Raw genomic sequence first — 23,072 nt, 5'->3', positions numbered from 1 at the left:
AGGTGTCAAATTTCTTTTTCTGTGCTGTTTTGTTCTTTGCAATTAAGAGAAAAAAAACTACCCTCTTGGCTGAGACTCACAGCCCATTTTTATTCCTGGGGGTCTGGGGGGTCCCTGCATCGTTTTTTTTCAGATCCAACGTACAGCTGGCTCAAAGCACTGAAAGTGGGGAAGGGGTCAGGGGTCCGAAGGAGCGGCAAATTGTGGGCTCCCTGGTGCCTGAGCTTGGGGGTGGGGGTTTCCTTTGCCGCCGTCTCGTGACCCAGCTAGGCAACGTCATCCATGCTAGAGGAGGAGGGGAGGAAGGACTGTGGGGGTGTGTGTGGAATCCAGGGTGTTCTCTGAGCTGGGATGGGGGTATTTTGCAGACGTTTGGCGACCCAGCTAGGTAACGTCGTCAGTGCTAGAAGGCAGTGGGTTTTGCGGAGAGGAGTAAATAACATCCTCCGTGCTGGGAGGGAGGAGGACTGTGAGGTCCAGACGTTTCATGACCGAACTAGGTAACATCAGTACTACAAGGGAGTAGGGAATATGAGAAGAAGGAGCGAGAGGGTGGGGCGGGTCGGTCCTTGAACCTCTCAGAGCTTGTTTTCTTTCAGACGTTTCAGGACCCAGCTAGGTAACATTATCCGTGTTAAAAGGGAAGGGGGCTGGCTCTCCGTTTAGCTCCCCTCTCTTCTAGCTTTGTAAAAAGCAAGGCAGTTTTCTGGAGGCCCTCCGACAACTCAGCCGTTGACAGACACACAGAGGCAAACCACGTTTACACGCCGTTCAAAAGAGACAATTAAAAAAACCTAAGACCAAAAGAGCAGTCAGCACCCCAATAAACAGAGATTAACACCGCACTCACAATACAACAAACAGCAGCTCAATTAAGGAAGCACCTTAATCGACACTGAAAGAGCAAGCCAAGGTGAATAAAACCACACACTCCCTTACACTGATGTTGTAACCTAGTTGGGTCATGAAATGTCTGCAAGAAAACCACCCAGATCAGAGAGCACTGAGGACCTCACAGTTCTCCTCCTCCTCCTCCTCCTCCTCCTTCTTCCCCCACCCCCTTGCAAATCCCACTTCCTTCTAGCATGATGATGTTACCTAGTTTGTAATAAAACGCCTGCGTTAACAACCTTGGAAATCCTTGGTCCAAAAATGACTCCATTCCCCAGCGGGCAATTCAGTTTTACCAAACAGGAAGCTCCCGAAACAGTGGCGCCCTCTCAATCTCACAGGTCTTCCCCCAGCCCCATGGTTCCTGTAGTCCCCAGGCGTGGCCGTTCTGTGATCCAGCCCCAGGAGGTGTGGAAATCCAGCCAATGGGGGTTGTGTGTGTGTGTGATGATTGGCAGGTCGTGCGGCCCAAAGGGGGCTCTCCGCGAAGGCCGGACCACGTTGACACCAGGAGGTGGCTCCTAGAGGGCATCTAGAAGGACTCTTGTGTCCCCCGCCCGCGTACTGTGTCTCTCATCGTATGTGAACACTCCTGTAAATGCTCCTCGTACTGAGATAGACGCAAATAAACCTGGGCTCCGGACACGTCTGAATTGTGACCTGCGTTCCAGGTTGCAGAGGGCGGTCAGACCACCTCGGCCAGTGTCTCCATGTGAATGTAAAACCGTCGACATGTGTTAATGTGAAATCATGTATGTAAACCATCCCATGATCCTTTTTTGAGGGGCGGGGGGTGGACAGTCCAAGCATCTGCGAAGAGAAGTGTGGAGTATGGCTGTATCTCTCTCTTCCCTCTTGCAAATATACGTAACTTGAAACCCAGAGGGCTTCGCTGGTGTGAGTCTCTTCATTTCCGTCGCCCCACGTGTGTTATCTGTGGCTGCTGCGACATTTGGCTGAAAACGGACATACCACGGCGCTTTAGAAATTGGGGGGCTTGCAAAGGTGGCCCTCTACTTACGACAGTTCACTTAGTGGCCGTTCCAAGTTTTACAACAGCACTGCAAAACAGGGACTTAGGAATGTTTTTCAAACAATCGGTGTAGCATCCCCACTGTCACATGGTCAGAATGCAGTTGCCTGGCCACTGAGTTATATTTATGACGGTTGTAGTGTCCAGTGTAGTGTCCACGCAAACCCCTTTTGCCATCTTCAGACCAGCGAAGTCAGCGGGAAAAGCCAGATTCGCTTAACAACTGTACTCTTAACCACTGCAGCGATTCACTTAACAACCGGGGTAAGAAAGTTGGTTAAAAACGGGGAGATTCATGCCGTCTCGCTTTGCAACAAAATTTGGGATTCGATTGTGGTCGTAAGTCAAGGACTACTGTACATAGGGGTCTGCAAGTGAGCTTGGGAAACAGAAGGAAGATGAAAACCTCAAGATTCAGTTAATTTTAACTTAATTCAGTTAAAATTAAGATCAGACTTGGCCATTTTATGGCCCTCTTTATTCTTAATTTTTTAAATTCTTTTATTGGCTAAATTAGACTTAGATCTAGAATAACTTGATTGTTATTATGAATGTCCACTAATTGGTATCCATTAAAACGAAATTTCGTTGCATACAGCTGTCAAAAGAGTCACCGCCTCCAATATACACTACATAAACATGATAAAATAAATTCAAAATAATGCAGATACCCACCTATATTATATGACAGAGGGAAGCAACACAGTCTAGTTTGGATGTATAAATGTACGTGGAGAGAGAAACAAATATGGCAGGTTTTCCATAAGGAACAAAGCCGTTACAGAACCTGAGAGTCGTATTAATACTTGGAAACCTCTTCCCAGACGGGAGCAACAGAAACAGACACTAAAGTGGGTGTGTGGGGTCCCTCACAAGGCTTGTAATCGGCATCCTGAATAGGGAAGCAAACTTCCTATAATCCCGACTGTCCTCATCACTCTCTGTAGGGACTTTCTCTCTGCTGTCCTCATCACTCTCTGTAGGGACTTTCTCTGCTGTCCTCATCACTCTCTGTAGGGACTTTCTCTCTGCTGTCCTCACCACTCTCTGTAGGGACTTTCTCTCTGCTGTCCTCATCACTCTCTGTAGGGACTTTCTCTCTGCTGTCCTCATCACTCTCTGTAGGGACTTTCTCTCTGCTGTCCTCATCACTCTCTGTAGGGACTTTCTCTGCTGTCCTCACCACTCTCTGTAGGGACTTTCTCTGCTGTCCTCATCACTCTCTGTAGGGACTTTCTCTCTGCTGTCCTCATCACTCTCTGTAGGGACTTTCTCTCTGCTGTCCTCACCACTCTCTGTAGGGACTTTCTCTCTGCTGTCCTCACCACTCTCTGTAGGGACTTTCTCTCTGCTGTCCTCATCACTCTCTGTAGGGACTTTCTCTCTGCTGTCCTCATCACTCTCTGTAGGGACTTTCTCTCTGCTGTCCTCATCACTCTCTGTAGGGACTTTCTCTCTGCTGTCCTCATCACTCTCTGTAGGGACTTTCTCTGCTGTCCTCATCACTCTCTGTAGGGACTTTCTCTCTGCTGTCCTCATCACTCTCTGTAGGGACTTTCTATCTGAGGCACTGCTGCCACCAAACCAACCGGATGCAGTTTGTTAAAATACTCTCAGTTGTGCCTCTCTAAAAAGTGTCCAAGGCAGTAGTAAGATGTGCTCTTCTCCTCCACACTTCACTAAGGGCGACGTGTGGAGAGCAGATCGTTATCTGCACCCGCCGATACTTCATGCTGTTGACCACCTCTATAGCTGCATCCTTGATATTGAGTGGAGTATGACTCTGCTGGCTCTTTCTAAAATCTGCAATGTTCTCCTTTGTTTTATTAACACTTAGAAGCAGGTTAATTTTATTGCACAAGTCCTCTTCCCTGTAAGCCTCTTTATTGTCATCCCGGATAAGACACACAAGGAATTCGTCTCCAGTGCATAAGCGTTCCACATACACACAAGTAACAAGGGATAAATCATTAGAATCATAGATAATCGTGGATATCCCTTCGGGCCCGTGTGGATTGCTTTTATTTTGAAGTCTGCTGTTCTCCCCCCGTCCCCCACCCAATTTATGTATGTATGTGTATGGGCCTACACAAAACTTGGATAATTGGCAACTGGTTCCTATTTATGACGGTCACAGTGTCTTGGGGTCATGTGATCTTTTGTGACCTTTCGGTCAACAAAGCCAATGAGGAAACCAGGCTCACTTCACAACTGTATTCCTAATATAACCACTGCGGTGATTCACTTAACAACACGGGCAAGAAAGGTCGTAAAAGGGAGCAAAATCCCATTCCTAGCACAATAAGTTGGGGGTTGTTTTTAAGTAAAAAAAAAAAAACCCCCCACCTAAAAAAATATTTAAGGTATATTAAAAATAAAAAATTATAAGAAATTTGCCAGTATTTAAAAAAAACGAAAACCCAAAAAAAAATGAGTGAGAGAGAGTGCACGCACACTCACAAAATTCAGAGATTTGGCAACCAACTCAAATTTACGATGGGTCGCAGTGTCCCCGGCTCATGCGATCCTGTTTTTGCGACCTTCTGACAAAGAAAAGCCAGAGAAAAGCCACTTAACGACCATGTGACTCACTGAATAGCGGTGGGGATTCCCTTGAAACGATGCTGGCAAGGAAGTTCGTAAAATAGGGAAAAACTCAGGTTAACAAAACTTCTCACTTAGCAACGTAACTTCTGGGATTGATTGTGGTTGTAAGTCAAGGACTTCCTATATTTGTTTTCTAACCGGGCGGTTGGTCTCCTTAATCCAGGGGCCCCTGAGATGCCTGTAGGGCCATCACACACACACCCCACACACAGTTGAAGTCTCCAAGGAGCCAAGTGTGAGAATCTCCAGGTTGTGAAAAATTTTAACGAGAGTCTTGAAATCCTCTCCAAGTTTCTCTCTGTCCCATATATTTATTTTTTTTTGGTTCCAAATCTTTTTTTCTCTTTATTTTTTATTTTGTACTCCTTTGAAATTCAACAAATATACATAAATACATGCATACAAATGCAGTCTTCAACACGCAACCATTCACTTAGCGGCCAGGGCACCGAAAAAAGTGACTTATGACCATTTTTCACACACAGCGACCGTTGCACGATCTAGATTTGGACGTTTGGCCACTGACTTGTATTTATGTTTACACCATCCTTGGTGTGTGTGTGTGTGTGTCATATGATTTGCTTTTGCGACCTTCTGACAAGCAAATTCCATGTGGAAGCCAGACTCACTTAACGGCGGTGTGACTAGCTGAACAATTGCAGTGATTCACTTAACAACAGTGGCTACAGAGCACATAGAATAGGGCAAGGCTCACTTAACAAAGGCCTCACTTAGCAACAGACATTTGGGGCTCAGTTGGGGTCGTATGTCGAGGACTACCTGTTGTAAACATGAGGCAGGGATGAACACACGTTGGGAGTTTTATTCTGAAGGCAATCGAGAAGACAGAGGAAAGGAGGCCACTCAGAGGCCTCAAAGACCAGGGAGAAAAGGGGGCTGTTTTGAAGGCCACCTCCCTATCTCTTCTGGGGGGCTCCTTCCGTGGCAGGCGAGCGTGGACCAGATCAGGCCACGCGGAGAGGAGCCATCTTCTCATGCAGTATGGAATCTTCTCTTTGGATGAGCCTGAGCAATGATTGACCTGCTCATCAGGTCCTTCAGCTGGACAAGGGACTAGAACTCACCACCTCCTAGTGATTGGCCCAAAGTCAACTAGCTGGCTATCCTGTCAAAGGTGGAACTAGAACTCACTGTCACCTTGTGATTTGCAGTCACCCAGTCACCTTTCATACCTAAAATGTGACGAGAACTCCCTGTCTTTTAGGATGGACTCAAAGTCTCCAGCCAGCTTTCATGCCTAAGGCAGGACTAGAACTCCCCACCTCCTGGTGATTGGAACAAAGTCACCCAGCCAGGTGTCGAGTCCCACTGGGCCCCACTCATGGAGTCCCATGAGAAGAACAGAGACCTTCAGGCAAATGTTCTCCAGATCTTCTACAAGTGACTTCCTGCTAGCACTGCACTCAAGATATTCTGCAACAGATGCCCTAAAGCAGGGGTCCCCAACCGTGGACGCGTTAAGGCTTGTGGACTCCCAGAGTTCCTCACACAGCTTCACAACTTTAAGGCTTGTGTACTTCAACTCCCGGAGTTCCTCAGCCAGCTTCGCAACTTTATGGCTTGAGGACTTCAACTCCCAGAGTTCCTCAGACAGCTTCGCAACTTCAAGGCTTGAGGATTGAAACTCCCAGAGTTCCTCAGCCAGCTTCCCAAATTTAAGGCTTTGAGGACTTCAACTCCCATAGTTGCCCAGCCAGCTTCCCAACTTTAAGGCTTGAGGACTTCAACTCCCACAGTTCCACACCCAGCTTCCCAAATTTGAGGACTTCAACTCCCAGGGTTCATCAGCCAGCTTTGCTACTTTAAGGCTTGAGGACTTCGACTCTCACAGTATCTCACCCAGCTTCCCAACTTTAAGGCTTGAGGACTTCAACTCCCAGAGTTCCTCAGCCAGCTTCCCAACTTTAAGACCACATTTGTTAAGTGAATCGCCTCATTTGTTAAGTGAATCACCGCATTTGTTAAGTGAATCACCTCATTTGTTAAATGAATCACCCCATTTGTTAAGTGAATCACCCCATTTTTAAAGTGAATCCCCTCATTTGTTAAGAGAATCACCGCCTTTGTTAAGTGAATCACCGCCTTTGTTAAGAGAATCACCGCATTTGTTAAGTGAATCACCCCATTTGTTAAGTGAATCGCTCATTTGTTAAGAGAATCACCGCATTTGTTAAGTGAATCACCGCCTTTGTTAAGTGAATCACCGCATTTGTTAAGAGAATCACCGCATTTGTTAAGTGAATCACCGCATTTGTTAAGTGATGAATCGCCTCATTTGTTAAGAGAATCACCGCATTTGTTAAGTGAATCACCGCCTTTCTTAAGTGAATCACCGCATTTGTTAAGAGAATCACCGCATTTGTTAAGTGAATCACCGCATTTGTTAAGTGAATCGCCTCATTTGTTAAGAGAATCACCGCATTTGTTAAGTGAATCGCCTCATTTGTTAAGAGAATCACCGCATTTGTTAAGTGAATCGCCTCATTTGTTAAGAGAATCACCGCATTTGTTAAGTGAATCACCGCCTTTGTTATGAATCACCGCATTTGTTAAGAGAATCACCGCATTTGTTAAGTGAATCGCCTCATTTGTTAAGAGAATCACCGCATTTGTTAAGTGAATCACCGCCTTTGTTAAGTGAATCACCGCATTTGTTAAGTGAATCGCCTTCATTTGTTAAGAGAATCACCGCATTTGTTAAGTGAATCGCCTCATTTGTTAAGAGAATCACCGCATTTGTTAAGTGAATCACCGCTTTGTTAAGAATCACCGTTAAGTGAATCCACCGCATTTGTTAAGTGAATCACCGCCTTTGTTAAGTGAATCACCGCATTTGTTAAGTGAATTTTTGTTAAGTGAATCACCGCATTTGTTAAGTGAATCGCCTCATTTGTTAAGAGAATCACCGCATTTGTTAAGTGAATCACCGCCTTTGTTATTTTGTTAAGTGAATCGCCTCATTTGTTAAGTGAATCACCGCATTTGTTAAGTGAATCATTTTAAGTGAATCACCGCATTTGTTAAGTGAATCACCGCATTTGTTAAGTGAATCACCGCATTTGTTAAGTGAATCAGCCTCATTTGTTAAGAGAATCACCGCATTTGTTAAGTGAATCACCGCCTTTGTTAAGTGAATCACCGCATTTGTTAAGTGAATCGCCTCATTTGTTAAGTGAATCACCGCATTTGTTAAGTGAATCGCCTCATTTGTTAAGAGAATCACCGCATTTGTTAAGTGAATCACCGCCTTTGTTAAGTGAATCACCGCATTTGTTAAGTGAATCGCCTCATTTGTTAAGAGAATCACCGCATTTGTTAAGTGAATCACCGCCTTTGTTAAGTGAATCACCGCATTTGTTAAGTGAATCGCCTCATTTGTTAAGAGAATCACCGCATTTGTTAAGTGAATCACCGCCTTTGTTAAGTGAATCACCGCATTTGTTAAGTGAATCGCCTCATTTGTTAAGAGAATCACCGCATTTGTTAAGTGAATCACCGCCTTTGTTAAGTGAATCACCGCATTTGTTAAGTGAATTGCCTCATTTGTTAAGTGAATCACCGCATTTGTTATGAATCGCCTCATTTGTTAAGAGAATCACCGCATTTGTTAAGTGAATCACCGCCTTTTGTTATGAATCACCGCATTTGTTAAGTGAATCGCCTCATTTGTTAAGAGAATCACCGCATTTGTTAAGTGAATCACCGCCTTTGTTAAGTGAATCACCGCATTTGTTAAGTGAATCGCCTCATTTGTTAAGAGAATCACCGCATTTGTTAAGTGAATCACCGCCTTTGTTAAGTGAATCACCGCATTTGTTAAGTGAATCGCCTCATTTGTTAAGTGAATCACCGCATTTGTTAAGTGAATCGCCTCATTTGTTAAGAGAATCACCGCATTTGTTAAGTGAATCACCACATTTGTTATGAATCACTCCCTCTCCCTCTCTCTTTCTCTCTCTCCCCTCCCTTCCTCTTTCCTTTCCTTCCTTCCACTCTCTTTTTTTCTCTTTCTTTCTCTACCTTCCTTCCTTTTTCTCTCTCCCTGTCTCTCCCTCCCCGCTCTTTCCCGTCTTTCCTTCCACTCTCTCTCTCTTTCTTTCTCTCTCTTTTTCTTTCCGTTCGCTGTTGCAAAATTAATGGTGATGGAAGCTGAAGGTGCAAATCATCTTAGCAACAAAACATTTTTCAAAACCCAGATCTGGCCCTCTTGAACATACAGGGAGTCCTCAACTTACAACAGTGACCCTCTTAGTGACCGTCTGAAGTTACCATGTCCTGAAAGAAGGGGACATGACCATTTTCCGACATTTATGACCATGGAAGCCTCCCCCTCGTGGTCCCATTTATGGTGGTTGCAGTGTCCTTGGGGGCTCACATGATCCCCATCTGACAAGCAAAGTCAACGGGGAAGCTGGATCACTTAACAACTGAAATCTTGGGCTCCGTTGTGGTCATGAGATGAGGACTCATCTCGTATCAGATCTGTCAAGGTCTGGCTGGACTCCATCTGTCCCCTGGAGCTTGGGGTGACTGTTCACTTCACTCTTGATGGCCAAGCAGGATGACGGTCAGCCACCAAGGCCAAGAATGACCCAAGCCTTGATCAGGTCCACCTGTCCATGGCTGGTGGAGCTCCTTCAACTACGAGTCTTAGCTGTCAACCGGGGAGGAGAACGACAAACACAGTCTCAGGAGAAGCAGCAAAAACAGGTTCCTAGGATAACCTCACAGGATGGAGGCACCGATCCTTTCCTACTTAGGATTTCCAAACCCAACTGTGCACTGCCCGATGCGCATCCTTTCTCAAACAGCGTCCCTCAAGGAGGAACTTCAGAAAGGGTCAAAGTTGGCCCAATATGGTAGAGAGATCTTCAACAGAGGTTAACATCACGTTTTCCTCAGAAGAGAGGGCCCAAGGCCTTGTCCTGGATCAGGCCACCATCAACTCATCCCAACTGGCTGGCATGGCTGATGATGGGATGGTCCAACCGCCAGGAAGGAGGAGGTACGGCCCAGGCACTTCAAGAAACCTTCTCAGCTTCCGGTTTGAGCTTCTTTGGTGACAAACCCAAATCTGTGATCGTGCGCAGTTTCGATCCGTACTACGCCGCTGGAGCCCGAGCCGCTGGTTTCAGGGCTAAGCCACCCCGTAGAGGTGGTGAAGAGCGGGGAGACTGCCAGCAGGGTCGAGGAGAGCTGCATCTCTCCTCCCCAGCTGGCCATTACTCCCCTTTTCCGAAGGTGGTTGCAGCGGTGGTCAGAAATGGCCATGCGCAGGAGGAAGATAAGAGAAAGTTTTGGTTGACCAGGTTAAACTGAAAAAGCAACAACGCAAAGTACCCTGGAATTGGAAGTATAAAAAATAACATTGTTCCCAAAGAAGACTTCGAAGCAGCGAAGGAGAGAGAGAACGGAAAGGGTTTGCCTTTTTTTTTCTTCCCTTCCTTATACTGACACGATTATACTCCATTTTATGACCTCCTTACCATACGCTTGAAGTGAATCAGCCAGGTGGTTGTTAACTGGATTGTGGATTGTGATTGTCAGAAGCCAGTTGAGAAGAAGATCACAAATATGAAGCATAAATACATGCCAGTTGCCAAGCATCCAAATCTGGATCACATGTCCATGGAGATTTTTCTTATGGTCGTAAATATGAATACTGCTTATAAGTCACCTTTTCTTCCTTCTTTCCTTCACTCCTTCCTTCACTATCCCTTTCCTTCCTCCACTCCCTCCCTTTCCCTTCACTTTTTCTTTCTTTCTTTCTTTCTTCTTCCTCCTTTCTTCCTTCACTCCTTCATTCCTTCCTCCCTCTTTTTTATTCCTCTCTTTCTCCCTCATCCTTCCTGCCTTCACTCCCTCATTCCCCTCCCCTCTCTCTCACTTTCTTTTTTCTTCCACCCTCCATCTCTCTTTCTTTCTTTCTTTCTTTCTTTCTTTCTTTCTTTCTTTCTTTCTTTCTTTCTTTCTTCCTTCCTTCCTTCCTTCCTTCCTTCCTTCCTTCCTTCCTTCCTTCTTTCTTTCTTTCTTTCTCTCTTTCTTTCTTTCTTCCACCTTTCCTTCCTTCGACCTTCCTTCTTTCTCCTCTGTCTCTGTCTCTGTCTCTCTCCCTCTCCTTCCCTTTCCCCTTCTCCTTTTCTTTCTTTCTTTATTCCTTTTCTCTTTGTTTTTTATTTTTACCACCAAAAGTGTTTCCCTCCAGAGTGAAAAAGGAAAAAGAACAACTGTGGTGCAAAGGAGTTTTTATTACGCAATTCGGTTTTATTATGCTAAACATATCAAAACGAGAGGTGAAAATAATAAGTCATTGAATTTGTAAGATGGAAAGGAAGCCTCCGAAAACGAAGGTATAGATCTCAGGAGGGGAAGGGATATTTTAACCCTGCTCCGTTTCAGTCTGTTCCTTCATCCGGTCCAGATTATCAGGGGCAACACAACAAGTGAGAGATCAATCTCGTGTTCAAGGGCACCTTTTGGCACCTTGGACAGATCAAACTGGAGAGCTTGAGTAGCCGCCTGGGGAATTCCTTGTCTTTGTTTTGGATTGTTCTTTCTGCATTCTGTTTCTTTTTTGTGGGTCTTGGTGAAGTGAAACCTTTCTTTCTTTCATCCTTCCTTCCTTCCCTCCCTGCCACCCTCTTTCATTCTTTCTTTTCTTCCTCCCTTCCTTTCCTCCCTCTCCCTTCTTCCCTCCCTCCCTTTCATTCTTTCTTTTCTTCCTTCCTTCCTTTCCTCCCTCTCCCTTCTTCCATCCCTCCCTGCCTCACTCTTCCTCGTTCCCTCCCTCCCTCTTTCCTTCCTTCCTTCCTTCCTTTCTTCAGCTCTCTCTCTTTCCCCTTTCCCCTTCTACTTTTCTTACCTCCTTTTCTCTTTCTTTCTCATCTTTACCATCACAAGCGTTTCCTCCCAAAGTAAAAAAATAAAATAAAAGTGAACAGCTGTGGTCCAAAGGAGATTTTATTATGCAATTCGGAGCGTATGAAAACCAGAGGTAAAAAAACCCAGTAATCTGCAAGGGGCCAGCGAAGTCTTCCAAAGCGAAGCTGTCAGAGATCTCCGGGGGGGGGGGGGTGTTTCTTCCCCTCCTCCGGTCGGTTCTGTTCCTTCATCCGACCACGCTGGCGATGACCGGCCCATATCGCCGCACGAAACGGCCTACTTTCCTCGCGACTTTCCTCCAGCGACTTCTGGTGATCCGGTTCAGCTGAATCAAGAAGATTTCATGAGATCCACGGGTGGCCGGGGGGGCGATTTCCATTCAGGCCCTTCCTAAAAATCCCTTTAGAGCAGCGTTTCCCCCAATTGGAGGCGCCTGGACTTCAACTCCCAGAATGCACGCTGGCTGGGGGATTCTGGGAGTGGCAGCCCAGCCATCTCCATGCGTCCCACTTTGAAAAACCCTGGTCCAAACGCCCTCCAGGCCGACATACTTACGTCGTTACGTGTTTCATTCAATCTTGGTGGTTCCGGGATAACCAAATAACTTGAGGGAGAAAGATCCGTGGAGGATAAACAAGATTTACACCCGACCCAAAGAGGCCTTTGACAGGACCGGGAACTGGGCTGAGGCTGCCGCATTCTGGCCACGTGTCGGTTTGTTACAGACCATCTTCTGAACAAGCCACGGATGGCAAGCTTTGATCTAGCCATCAATGGTGGTTTGCAACACACAGGAGGAGCTGGACGGACGGGGTCCTGAACGCACCATGGTTTCGTGGAGGCCCTACAGCTCAGCAGTGCGTTCAGCAGGAAAGATGCTGAAATGCCGATTAGTTTCCAGGATTTGAGGTAGATTTGAGGGGATTGGGACGCGGCTTCTCCCCCAACACACAACGTGACATTTGGTGAAATATATCGCGTTACTCGGCCCTCTCACACTATAGCATCCCGTGACGTTATGTTATAAGTCAACTCACAGGCAGTTCTCGACTGATGACGGCAACGGAGCCCAGAATTTCTGTTGTTATGTGAGACAATGGTTAAAAAAACTTTTGCCTCGCTTAACGACTTTTCTTCCCGCGTTTGACGAATGAATCCCTGCAGATAGTTCCATGGTCGTTAAGTGAACCTGGATTCCCCATTGACTTTCCTTGTCAGCAGGTCGCCAGAGGGACCCGCCGGGAGGCTGCGACCATCGTAAATGGGAGTCCGTTGTAAAGCGCCTGGATTTCCCTCACAGGACCGAGGGGATCCTGCAGCGGTCGGTCACTAAATGAACCGTCATAAATCGAGGACTGCCCGGGATGCTTTCCACGTTTGAGGAAAAGGAGTTAGAAGCAAAACTCACCTCTTGGTCAATATCCTCACACTGGACAACAAGAATCGGGGGCTCCTGTTGCGCCGAGTAGATTCCGGAACAATCTTGGTCCAGCTGCGCGAGACAACACGACAAGGGTCAGCCACGGAGGACGCACAAAGGCTGCGCTACACACACACACACACACACACACACACACACACAGGCCATGGGGGAGCCTCCCCCAGAGGGGAGGAAAGGGGGCCACGGGGCCACGGGGTCCAGGTCCTCCCCCCTGTTAGGGCCGGTGGGGCCACGTGGGGCCCGCTCCCTCTGGTCCAAATCCCCCTGCCCGCATGCTTGGACTTCAGCGCCTGTCAGGGAATTATTATTATGATTATTATGGGAGTTGAAGTCCCTGCATTTTAAAATGGCTGAGGTTGAGAAACGCCAGCCTGGACTTATAGAGCGTAAAGCTAAGAGGGTTGTGTGGAGAGCATCTAGTCCAGCCCCCTGCCAATGCAGGAATCCAGGATTATGAACCCCTTGTTCTCCCGGGAAAAGCACCCAGTGTGTGTGTGGGGTGTGTGTGTGTGAGAGATTGAATGGAAAGGAGGGAGGGAGGCAGAGATAAAGAAACAGAGAGGGGGATAGACAGACAGACAGACAGGGAATAGACGGGATAGACAGAGATGATAACGCTGCACCCGACACTTGGACTGGTTCAAACACGCAGGGATTCTCCCTGCTTTCTGCCCCTTCCTGGTCAGTGGCCCCCACGCTTCGCAAGGGGCTCCTCAGGGCAGGGACCCCCCCAAAGCCGACAACACAGGAGAGCGTGGCCTGCACCCCCAAAGCTCCTCCGCCCCCAGGAGGAAACCGAGGGGGAGAACCAGCCAAGGACGGGGGCGCAGAGGAGCTCACCCCATCTTCTTTGAAGTCGCACTGGGTCAGGTTTCGGCTCTGCGGCGAGGAGGGACACACCGTCTCCTTGATGGAGAACTTCAGCCCCTGGGGGCTCTTGCTGTTGGGGTCCTGCAGGAAGCAGAGGGGGGGGCAGAAGAGGACACAAAATGAAACCCCGGAGGATCCCCCCAACCCACAAGGCCTCCGTGGCCGCTTCGCAGGAGCCTTGGCTCAAGGGAGTTTAGATCTCCCTTCCTTCCTCCACGGAAGCCACGTTTCTCCCCACAAAGAGGACTAGAACCCAGGAAATAAGGGAAGCCGTTGCAGGCAAGGGGGAAAAAAGTGTTTCCGGCCATCCTGTCACCACAAGGTTTAAACTCTGAATTTTCCCACAGTTTTGCATTCTAAAAGTCCTTCGGTCTTGTTTTCGGTTATTGGTAATTGATATCAAACCATACACGGTGGTCTTTGGGGTCGTTTGGGAGGAAAGGCAAGGAAAGGAAGGGAAAAGAAAGGAAACCCCCAGGATCCCACCCACCCTCCTTCCCATGGGGCCAAGACCCCCCCTCCCCAATCCCCCCCAGGCTCACCCAGTCCGGCTGGGGTTCAGCCTCCAGCAGGCGGAAGGCAAACTCGGAGGGTCCCTGCTGGTTGTACAGGTCAATGGCTGAGGCGACGGCCTGCCGGTGGGTCAGGACGCGGCTCTGGGGGGCTGCGGCAGCCAAGCCCAGGAAGAGCAGAACGGCCCAAGCAGCGGTCATCTCGCTCAGTTGCCTTCTCCAAGGGGGAAACCGAGTCTGGCTGGCCCAGCCTGGAAAGGCCGCTTGGGGCTGCCCTATTTATAGCCCCAGGTAGGTGGGGGGGTAACAGGTGGCCTCCTCCCATCGGAGAGGAAATGGGGGTTTGGTGTCCAACCGACAGAGAGTGGGGAGGGGGAAGACGGTTGGAGGAGCCCTGTCGAAATCCCTCTTGTGCAACAGGGCATTTGGGGAAGCTTCAGGGGTCTCTGGGTTAGCGGGGAGAAAACCCACTGGAATGAGGCAGCCAAATCCACCCATCAGTTGGGAGGTTTAAAAGGTTTGATCAGCCTTATGGTTTCTGCTCCTGTTGGAGTTTGTTTTCTTTAGGGTAACATCTCTCATTCTCTCTGTTTTTCTCTCTTTCTTATCTATTCATCCATCCATCCATCCATCTTTTCTTTATTTGTATCTCATGCTTCAACTCTCAGAATTCCCTCACCAGAATGTTTTTTTTAAATCAAGTTTTTTATTTATATATAAATATTTTGAAGACAGTGTATTGTCCAGGCACATCATTTTACAAAAGGAGAAAATAACATACCAATAATAATAATAATAATAATAATAATAATAATAATACAACAACAACAACATTTGTCATTATATTATCTAATTTATGATCATATTAATTGTACTAGAATACTTATAAACAATATTCATGTTTTACTTATACATAACAATAATCTTTCTTCGTGTAACTTCTACCTCTGATCCCTAACCAGTGATAAAACCTATTCCACCTTGACTAGTACTCTGTATCTCTTTTATCTTTTATTTTCAATGTCAATCTATCCATCTCTGCACAGTCCAATATTTTCTGAATTATATTGTCATCGGGTGGGCTCTTCTCATTTTTCCAATGTTGCGAAAATACGATTATCGCTGCTATCAGGTCAAGGAGCATTAAGCATACGGCTCCTTTATCATAGCTTTCTGGTTTTATACCTAACAAAAATATTTCTGGCTTTAAACCTATATGCTGCTTAATCATCTTTTCAAGCCATATGTGTATTTTCATCCAATGTTTTCTTGCTTTCATACATGCCCACCATATAAGATAATAGGTGTCTGGAGTCTGATTGTACTTCCAACATTTGGTGGACATATTTTTAAACATTTTGACTAGTCTTGCTGATGGCAAATGCCACCTATAAAACATTTTATAAAGATTTTCCGTATATGCAGTTTGTTGAAAATTTGTAATTTTGTAATTTCTATCCCAAAGTTTTTGACATTTATCTAGTTCAACTCCCAGAACTCCACAGCCGGAAAGCTTTAAGAGGGGTAAGCGTCAACTCCCAAAATGGCAAACCACAATAAAGGTATATAGATAGTCCTTAGCTTATGACCACAATTCAGCACATAATTTCTGTTGCTGAGACATTTGTTGCGTGTGGTTTGCCCCATTTTACGACTTTTCTGGCCACTGTTGTTAAGCAAATCCCTGCAGTTGTTAAGCTAGTCAGGCGGTTGTTAAATGCATCCGGCTTCCCCATTGACAAGTTACAAAAGGGGTTCGTGTCAGCCCAGGACTCTGCAACCGTCATAACTATAAGTCAGTTGCCATGCACCTGAATTTTGATCACAAATACCATGGGGATGCTGCTGCAATGGCCGTAAGTGTGGAGAAGAGTCGTAAGTCCTGTTTTTCAGCGCCATTGTAACTTTGAACACTCACTAAACAAACTGTTGTAAATCGAGGATTACCTTAGTCTTTAGTGGAAATGCATCTGACTTGGAGGGAATTCTATCAGAAGTCTTGGAAGGGACCTTGGAGGTCATCTAGTCCAACCCCTGCCCAAGCAGGAGACCTTTATAGAATTACAGAATAACAAAAAGACACAATGCCACAGTGGGTTATAATAAATTGAAAACGGCAGCTTCTTATAAAGAAAGTTTATATAAAATGTTTTCTAGATGGCACTATCTAAAATGTTTAAAAATATGTCTAGCAAATGTTGGAAATGTAACCAAAAAAACGGGCCCAGTTTATCATTTGCAGTGGACCTGTGTTGAAGAAAGAAAGAAAGAAAAAGAGCAAAAATACAGAAGTGATTAGAAATGATAGGAAAACATGTAGATTTTAAACCTCAACTGTTTTTATTAGATATAACATCAGAAAAACTTGATTAGCAAAGTATATGTTTAATATTGCACGGGTTAACAGCAGCTGCACAATACTGGAAAAGTGAAGAAACACAGCGAGACGAAGAAATAATTGGGAAGATACCGGTTTGTGCAGAAAAGGACAGACTTACGCTGAAGATTAAACAGGAAGAAGACGCAGAATATTATCAAAGATCGACTTTATTTTACCAGTGGTTGGAAAAAAAGAGGTGGAGATTAAGAAGGCAAACCGTACTGTTCAGCAATTAAATAACCCAGACAACACAATGTTTATTAAGCGCTAAGGAAACGTAAATAATCAAAAATGAATTAAAAAAAAAAAGTAATTACGGAATAACAGAGTTGGAAGGCGCCTAAGAGGTCATCTAGTCCACTCCCGCCCAAGCAGAATAATGGAATGAGAGGGTTGGGAGGCACCCTGGAGGACTTCTAGTCCAACCCCGTGCTCAAATAGGAAGCTCTACACTATTTCAGTCCAATCTCTTCTTCGAAAGTGGGGTGCCCCGAGGCCCCCTACTCTTCAACAACAAGGATTTACAAGAGGTGGGGGGTGGCATAGAAGGAGAACAGTCCCACTCACATTGCACGAATGCCGGTGCTGGGTGCGTAAGAGGTTAGTATGGCCGCTCTACTGCCGGAGCAGTGAGTCACACAAGTCATAACAGCCTGTGTGTGGCACCTGGAGAGGAAACAGTTTGAGGGTAGGTGGGTCTTTGGGGAGGTGGGATCTGGAGGTCTTTCTCCTTCAATGGGGGAAGGCTCCACCGCAGGATCCCTGCCCACCGTTGGCTGACTTGGCACTTATTTGAGGAACTTATTCAGATGCCTCCTGGGCCAACTGTTAGGAAGTGGTTTCTCCAGCGCTTCGACCAATTGGGGGTTGAGAGGTGGTGTCCTCAACACTCCAGGTAGATCTCAAGGTGCCCCCCACCCCCGCAAAATCTGTGGGGTTGAGTAGAGCATGATCATCCTTGAGGGTCCCTTCCCCACCCCCACCCCCAAAAAATCTCTAATCCCACACAGATTTTGCCTGGAGCTGACGAAATCGAGGGTGTGATTGTTCTTTGCATTCTTCAGGGGTCTGTGAGTGGAAAGGATCAGCTGGGTTTCCACTTGTGGTCCCCTGAAGAGATCTCATGTCAAGGAAGCCCAGAAGTTACACCCCACACATTGAGGGGTGACCTGCCCTTCTCAGCTCTTCCAAGGAGTTAAATGCTTTTTAATTTAATTTTATTCGTTATTCTGGAAAGATTTAGAAGTCTCTCCAAAGAAAAGCTAACTCATACTGGTGTCCAGTCTGATCCAGGTCAATTTGATGTTAAAAATGAATATTGACAATAATGACAAAATGAGCTATCTAGCAAATTGGATGAATTCCCCATCCTGGCTGGGGGATTCTGGGAGTGGAAGTCCTCCCCTTTGGCTGGCTGGGGGATTCTGGGAGTGGAAGTGCATCTTAAAATAGCTAAAGCAGAGAAACACTGCCTTGCTGCAAAAGATTAAGGAGGTTTTTGCCACAAGCAACCAGGCAGGTAAAGTCACAAGATAAAACAGGGAGAATAAATCGATAAATCTTGAAAAACTGGAAAGGATCATCAGAATTTTCCTGCAGGGCAGCAAATAGGTTGGAAAACTGATGGAAACCAGAGGTCAACTTTTCAATTGGTCAACTGATTATTTTTAACCTTGCCTGCTTTAAACTACGGCATTTAACTCTGTCTGAGGCCCACTTTCCTAAGTAAGATCAGGAAATAAAATTATATGCCTTTGACATTTTTAGAAGCTTCACTGCTCTCAAGCCAAATGGAAAGCAAATAATTTCAAACAGTAAATGGCAGATTTCTGACGTATTAAAAGAAAAAGTAAATTTCCTCTTCCCAGGTCAGCAAACCTCTTTTTCCGTCCCATTGATTGATGGATGCATTGATCGGTTCACTCTATGGAGGCGGTCCTCGACTTATGACCACAATTGTGTCCAATATTTCTGTAGCTGAGTTTTGTTCCATTGTACGACCTTTCTGTTGTTAAGCGAATCCTTGCAGTTGTTAGTTAACATGCTTGTTACGTGAATCTCGCCTCCTCGTTGACTTTGCTCGTCAGAAGGTTGCAAAAGACGATCTCGGGACACTGCGACCGTCATAAATACGAATTCTGATCATGTGGCCGTGGGGATCATGCAACGGTCGTAAGTGTGAAAAACAGTCATAAGTCACTTCATTCGATGCAGTTGTAAATTCAAACCATCACTAAATGAACTGTTGTATGTCGAGGACTACCTGTATAGCCACCATAGACGGCTTGCAAGAAAACAAATTTAAAAAAAAAAAATTTCAACCATATTTATATGTTTTATTTCCTGAATATGTAATGGTCCCCATTGCCTGTTAAGCGACTCTGAATGGCTCACAAGGTAAAACAAGAGGAATCTTCAAACATTAAAAGATTCAACATAAAGAATAAAAAATGTTAAAATATCTTTAAAAAAGACTAGATAAAATAGGGAGCGATGGAAACAAGAGACGGAGAATTCTAATCCCGCTTTAGCCGTGAAAGATGGCTGGGAGACTTTTGACCAGGAGACTGGGAGTTCTAGTTCTGCCTTAGGCACAAAAGCCATCTTAGGCCAATCACCAGGAGACAGAATAGAATAGAGCTGGAAGGGACCTTGGAGGTCCTCTAGTCTAGCCCGCTGCTCAAACGGAGAACGACCAACGGGAGAGGGAAATCCGCCCCGGGGTGGTTTGCTGACGTTGGTGGGAAAGTCGGTCCCCTATTCCAGAGCTGCAGGAGTCCCAAGAGTGAGCAGCTCCTCCAGTCCATGGCAGGCCAGTGCACTTAGGTGGAGGAGCAGCTGCTCCGGGGCGACCAAAGGCCCAAATCCTGACTCCTGCAGCTCTGGGCGAGTGGGCCGACTTTCCCACCCGCGTCAGCAATCCACCGTCAGCCAAAATTCATAGTAATGGTCCGCGGGATTTGAAATGATGAGTTTGGTGGTCCCTGAGATCCCCAAAGGTTGGCGACCTCTGCTTTGGAGAAGAGCTTGACTCCCTCTCCTGTGTGGCAGACCTTCCAATCCTGAAATGCTGCTCTCGTGCCACCCCCCCGAGTCCTCCTTTTCTTCTCCAGACGGGCCAGACCCAAATCCTGCGGCTGTTCTTCCTGTGTTTTAGCCTCGAGGCCTTGGATCCTCTTCGTTGCTCTTCTTTGCACTTTCCCCCCTCGCCCCCAAAGTCTCCTCCTCCTTTTGGTGACCAAAATGGTTTGCAGGATTCCCCGTAGGTATGGCCTTGCGAGGGATTTACGGAGCAGCACTAATTCTTCACGTGATCTTGACTCTGAGCCTCTGTTTATGCGACCCAGGATGGTGCTAGCTTTTCTGGCTGCTGCAGCACACCGCCTGGCTCATATACAGGTGGTCCTCGACTTACGACCACAATAGAGCCCCAAATTTATGTTGCTAAGCGAGACATTTTTAAAGTGAGTTTAGTACCTTTTTACGACCTTTCTCGCCGCAGTTGTTAAGCGAATCCCTGCAGTTGATAAATTAGTAACCCGGTCATTAAGTGAATCCAGATTTCCCATCAACGTTGCTTGTCAGAAGGTTGCAAAAGGGGATCACCTGACACCCCACCCCCCTCCGGGGACACAGCAACGGTCATAACTTGCCAAGCACCTGAATTGCAGTCACACGTTGATGGGGATGCTGCGAAGGTCATCACTGTGAAAAATGGTCATAAGTCACTTTTTTCAATGTTGTTGTAACTTTAAACAGTCACTAAACGAACTGTTGTAAGTCAAGGACTTCCTGTACAAGCGATTGTCCACTAGGACCCCAAGGTCCCTCTCACAGCGACTGATTTTGAGCCAGGTTTCGCCTAATCTGTACTTGTACCTGTGGTTTTTCCTGTCCTGGTGTGTAAAACCTTGCTTTTCTCCAAATTAAAGGTCATGTTGTTGGATCATTGGGCCCATTGTTTAAGTCTGTCAAGATCTTTTTTGGATCCTGAGCTTGTCTTTTGGGAGTTGGCTATTCCTGCCAGCTTACTGTCATCTGCAATTTTGTTGTGTTCCCTTTCTAATAAGTTCAGATCAGGGGTAGGATTCTACCAATTTGCACCTATTCGCAAGAACCGGTTGTTAACATTCTAAGCAGTTCGGAGAACCAGTTGTTAGAAGAAATTCCTGGTCTAATCCTGTAAGAAAGGCAGGAAGGAAACATTCTGGTGTTGCTTACAAAAACTGCCTCTCCCTTAACCCTTATTACATTCTTGGCAGGACTGGGCTTCCTGTCTCAGGAACGTCTCTGGAGTTTTTTTCTCCTCCTTTGCTGGTACTTTGCTTGTGTGGAGTGACCATTCAAAGTTACAATGGCACTGAAAAAAGTGACTTATGACCATTTTTCAGACTTACAACTGTTGCAGCATTCCCACAGTCATGAGAGGCCAGGTGAGGAGATGCGTGCCTCGATGTGAGTGATGTTGAGTTGGCCACACCCAGCCAATAACATGACCACCAAGCCATGTTCACCCAGTCACATGACCACCAAGCCACACCCACCAACTAAGCCACGCCCACATAACCGGTTGTTAAAAAATTTGAATCCCACCCCTGGTTCAAAGGCTTTATTGTCTCTATTGGTGCAGTCCACACAAGAATACAAGACAACATGAATAATACAAAGAATAATCTTTAAACAAGAAGTTATGAAAAAAAAACTAGTGGTACGTTTCCATATGTACCCTACATTCTGTGCAACAGGTATTGTAATCCTCATCCAAGTCATTTATCAGGATATTGAAGAGTCCTGGGCCTAAGACGGAGCCTTGTGGCACCCCACTGCTTACTTCCTCCATGTAGAAGCAGTACCGTTAAGGACTACTTGTTGAGTACGGTTTGTCAGTCAGCTACCTTCCATCAGGTGGTGATGCTGCCTATCACAGGTTTTTCCAGATTACTCAGAAATTGTTTGTGGACTACTGTGTCGAACGCCTTACCGGAGTCTAAGTCTATTACGTCCGTAGCATTTCTGCTAATTTAGTCCCTTTATCAAAGAATTAAACCAGACTGATATGGCATGATTTATTTTTAAGAAACCGGTGCTGGCTACTAGTTATGACTTTATTTGGTGAGCGCGAGACCCTCCTTAGGCAGGAAAGCCGGCTGGTGAATTACCAGGAGACGGGAGTTCTAGTCCTGCCTTCAGCCTGATAGGCATTTGGGTGACTTTGTGCCAGTCACTATCCTCCATTTTCCCAGCTTACCCAGAAATTGGTTGTTGGCTACTGTCTCGAACGCCTTACTGGAGTCTCAAGTCTATTACGTCCGCAGGATTTCGCTGGTCTACTAATTTAGTCCTTTGTCATAGAATGAAATAAGATTGGTTTGGTGTGATCTGTTTTTACAAACATATGCTGGCTACTAGTTATGACTTTATTTGGTGAGTTCTAGTCCTGCTTTCCGCATGAAAAGCATTTGGCTGACTTTGTGCAAATCATTAGGAGACCGGGAGTTATAGTCAAGGCTTAGGCAGGAAAACAGCTGGGTGACTTTCACCCAATCACTCTCTCAGACCTCGCAGGGATGACGTTATGGAGAGGAAAAAAGAGGAGGAAAGTGTGTTGGATATGTTCAGTCTTGAGTTATTTGTAAAAATAATAAAGATAGATGGATAGATAGATAGATGAGGGAGAGAGAGAAACAGAGAACGAGAGATGTTACCCCAAAGAAAACAAACTCCAAAGAGCAGAACCCATAAAGCTGATCTAAACCTTTTCACTCAGCTTCTCCCAACTGATGGGTGGATTTGGCTGCCTCATTCCAGTGGGTTTTCTCCCCAACCCAGAGACCCCGAAGCTTCCCAAATGCCCTGTTGCACAAGAGGGATTTCGACAGGGCTCCTCCAACCGTCTCCCCTCCCCGCTTCTGTCGGTTGGACACCAAACCCCATTTCCTCTCCGATGGGAGGAAGCCACCTGTTACCCCCCACCTACCTGGGGCTATAAATAGGGCCGCCCCAAGCGGCCCTTTCCAGGCTGGGCCAGCCAGACTCTGGTTTCCCCCTTGAGAAGGCACCTGAGCGAGATGACCGCTGCCTGGGCCGTTCTGCTCTTCCTGGGCTTGGCTGCCGCAGCCCCCAGAGCCGCGTCCCTGACCCACCGGCAGGCCGTCGCCTCAGCCATTGACCTCTACAACCAGCAGGGACCCTCCGAGTTTGCCTTCCGCCTGCTGGAGGCTGAACCCCAGCCGGACTGGGTGAGCCTGGGGGATTGGGGAGGGGGTCTTGGCCCCATGGGAAGGAGGGTGGGTGGGATCCTGGGGTTTCCTTTCTTTTCCCTTCCTTTCCTTGCCTTTCCTCCCAAACGACCCCAAAGACCACCGTGTATGGTTTGATATCAATTACCAATAACCGAAAACAAGACCGAAGGACTTTAGAATGCAAAACTGTCTG

General features: G+C 46.4%; 2 protein-coding genes across 2 annotated transcripts in view; one reads left to right on the top strand and one right to left on the bottom strand.

Moving 5' to 3' along the window:
* Positions 1-11,494: 11,494 nt before the first annotated feature.
* LOC113454738 (cathelicidin-related peptide Oh-Cath-like) lies at positions 11,495-14,504 on the bottom strand. Its single transcript, XM_087917706.1, has 4 exons — positions 14,288-14,504; positions 13,716-13,826; positions 12,843-12,926; positions 11,495-11,759 (listed from the first exon to the last, which is right to left on the bottom strand). Exons 1-4 carry the CDS (start codon positions 14,456-14,458, stop codon positions 11,661-11,663), a joined length of 465 nt encoding a protein of 154 aa, XP_087773832.1. The 5' UTR covers positions 14,459-14,504; the 3' UTR covers positions 11,495-11,660.
* An 8,201-nt stretch (positions 14,505-22,705) lies between these two features.
* LOC148123886 (lutzicidin-like) overlaps positions 22,706-23,072 on the top strand; it is a 7,730-nt gene continuing 7,363 nt past the window's right edge. Inside the window, exon 1 of the mRNA XM_087916298.1 lies at positions 22,706-22,876. Within this exon, the coding sequence (XP_087772424.1) occupies positions 22,706-22,876 (171 nt within the window). The remainder of the gene's footprint in view (positions 22,877-23,072) is intronic.

This window comes from Pseudonaja textilis, chromosome Z (genome assembly GCF_049901715.1).
Source record: "Pseudonaja textilis isolate UNSWEBS1 chromosome Z, rPseTex1.2, whole genome shotgun sequence".
Classification (NCBI taxonomy): domain Eukaryota; kingdom Metazoa; phylum Chordata; class Lepidosauria; order Squamata; family Elapidae; genus Pseudonaja; species Pseudonaja textilis.
This window is presented reverse-complemented; position numbering and strand designations above follow the sequence as displayed.

What these genes read in the sequence shown, in the direction of transcription:
- LOC113454738 (XM_087917706.1), bottom strand. Translation starts at nt 14,458, where the DNA reads ATGACCGCTGCTTGGGCCGTTCTGCTCTTCCTGGGCTTGGCTGCCGCA. An exon ending in CTGAACCCCAGCCGGACTGG is followed by an intron (nt 13,827 to 14,287) that starts GTGAGCCTGGGG and finishes TGCTTCCTGCAG; the next exon opens with GACCCCAACAGCAAGAGCCC. An exon ending in GTGAGGATATTGACCAAGAG is followed by an intron (nt 11,760 to 12,842) that starts GTGAGTTTTGCT and finishes TTCTTGATTCAG; the next exon opens with CTGAACCGGATCACCAGAAG.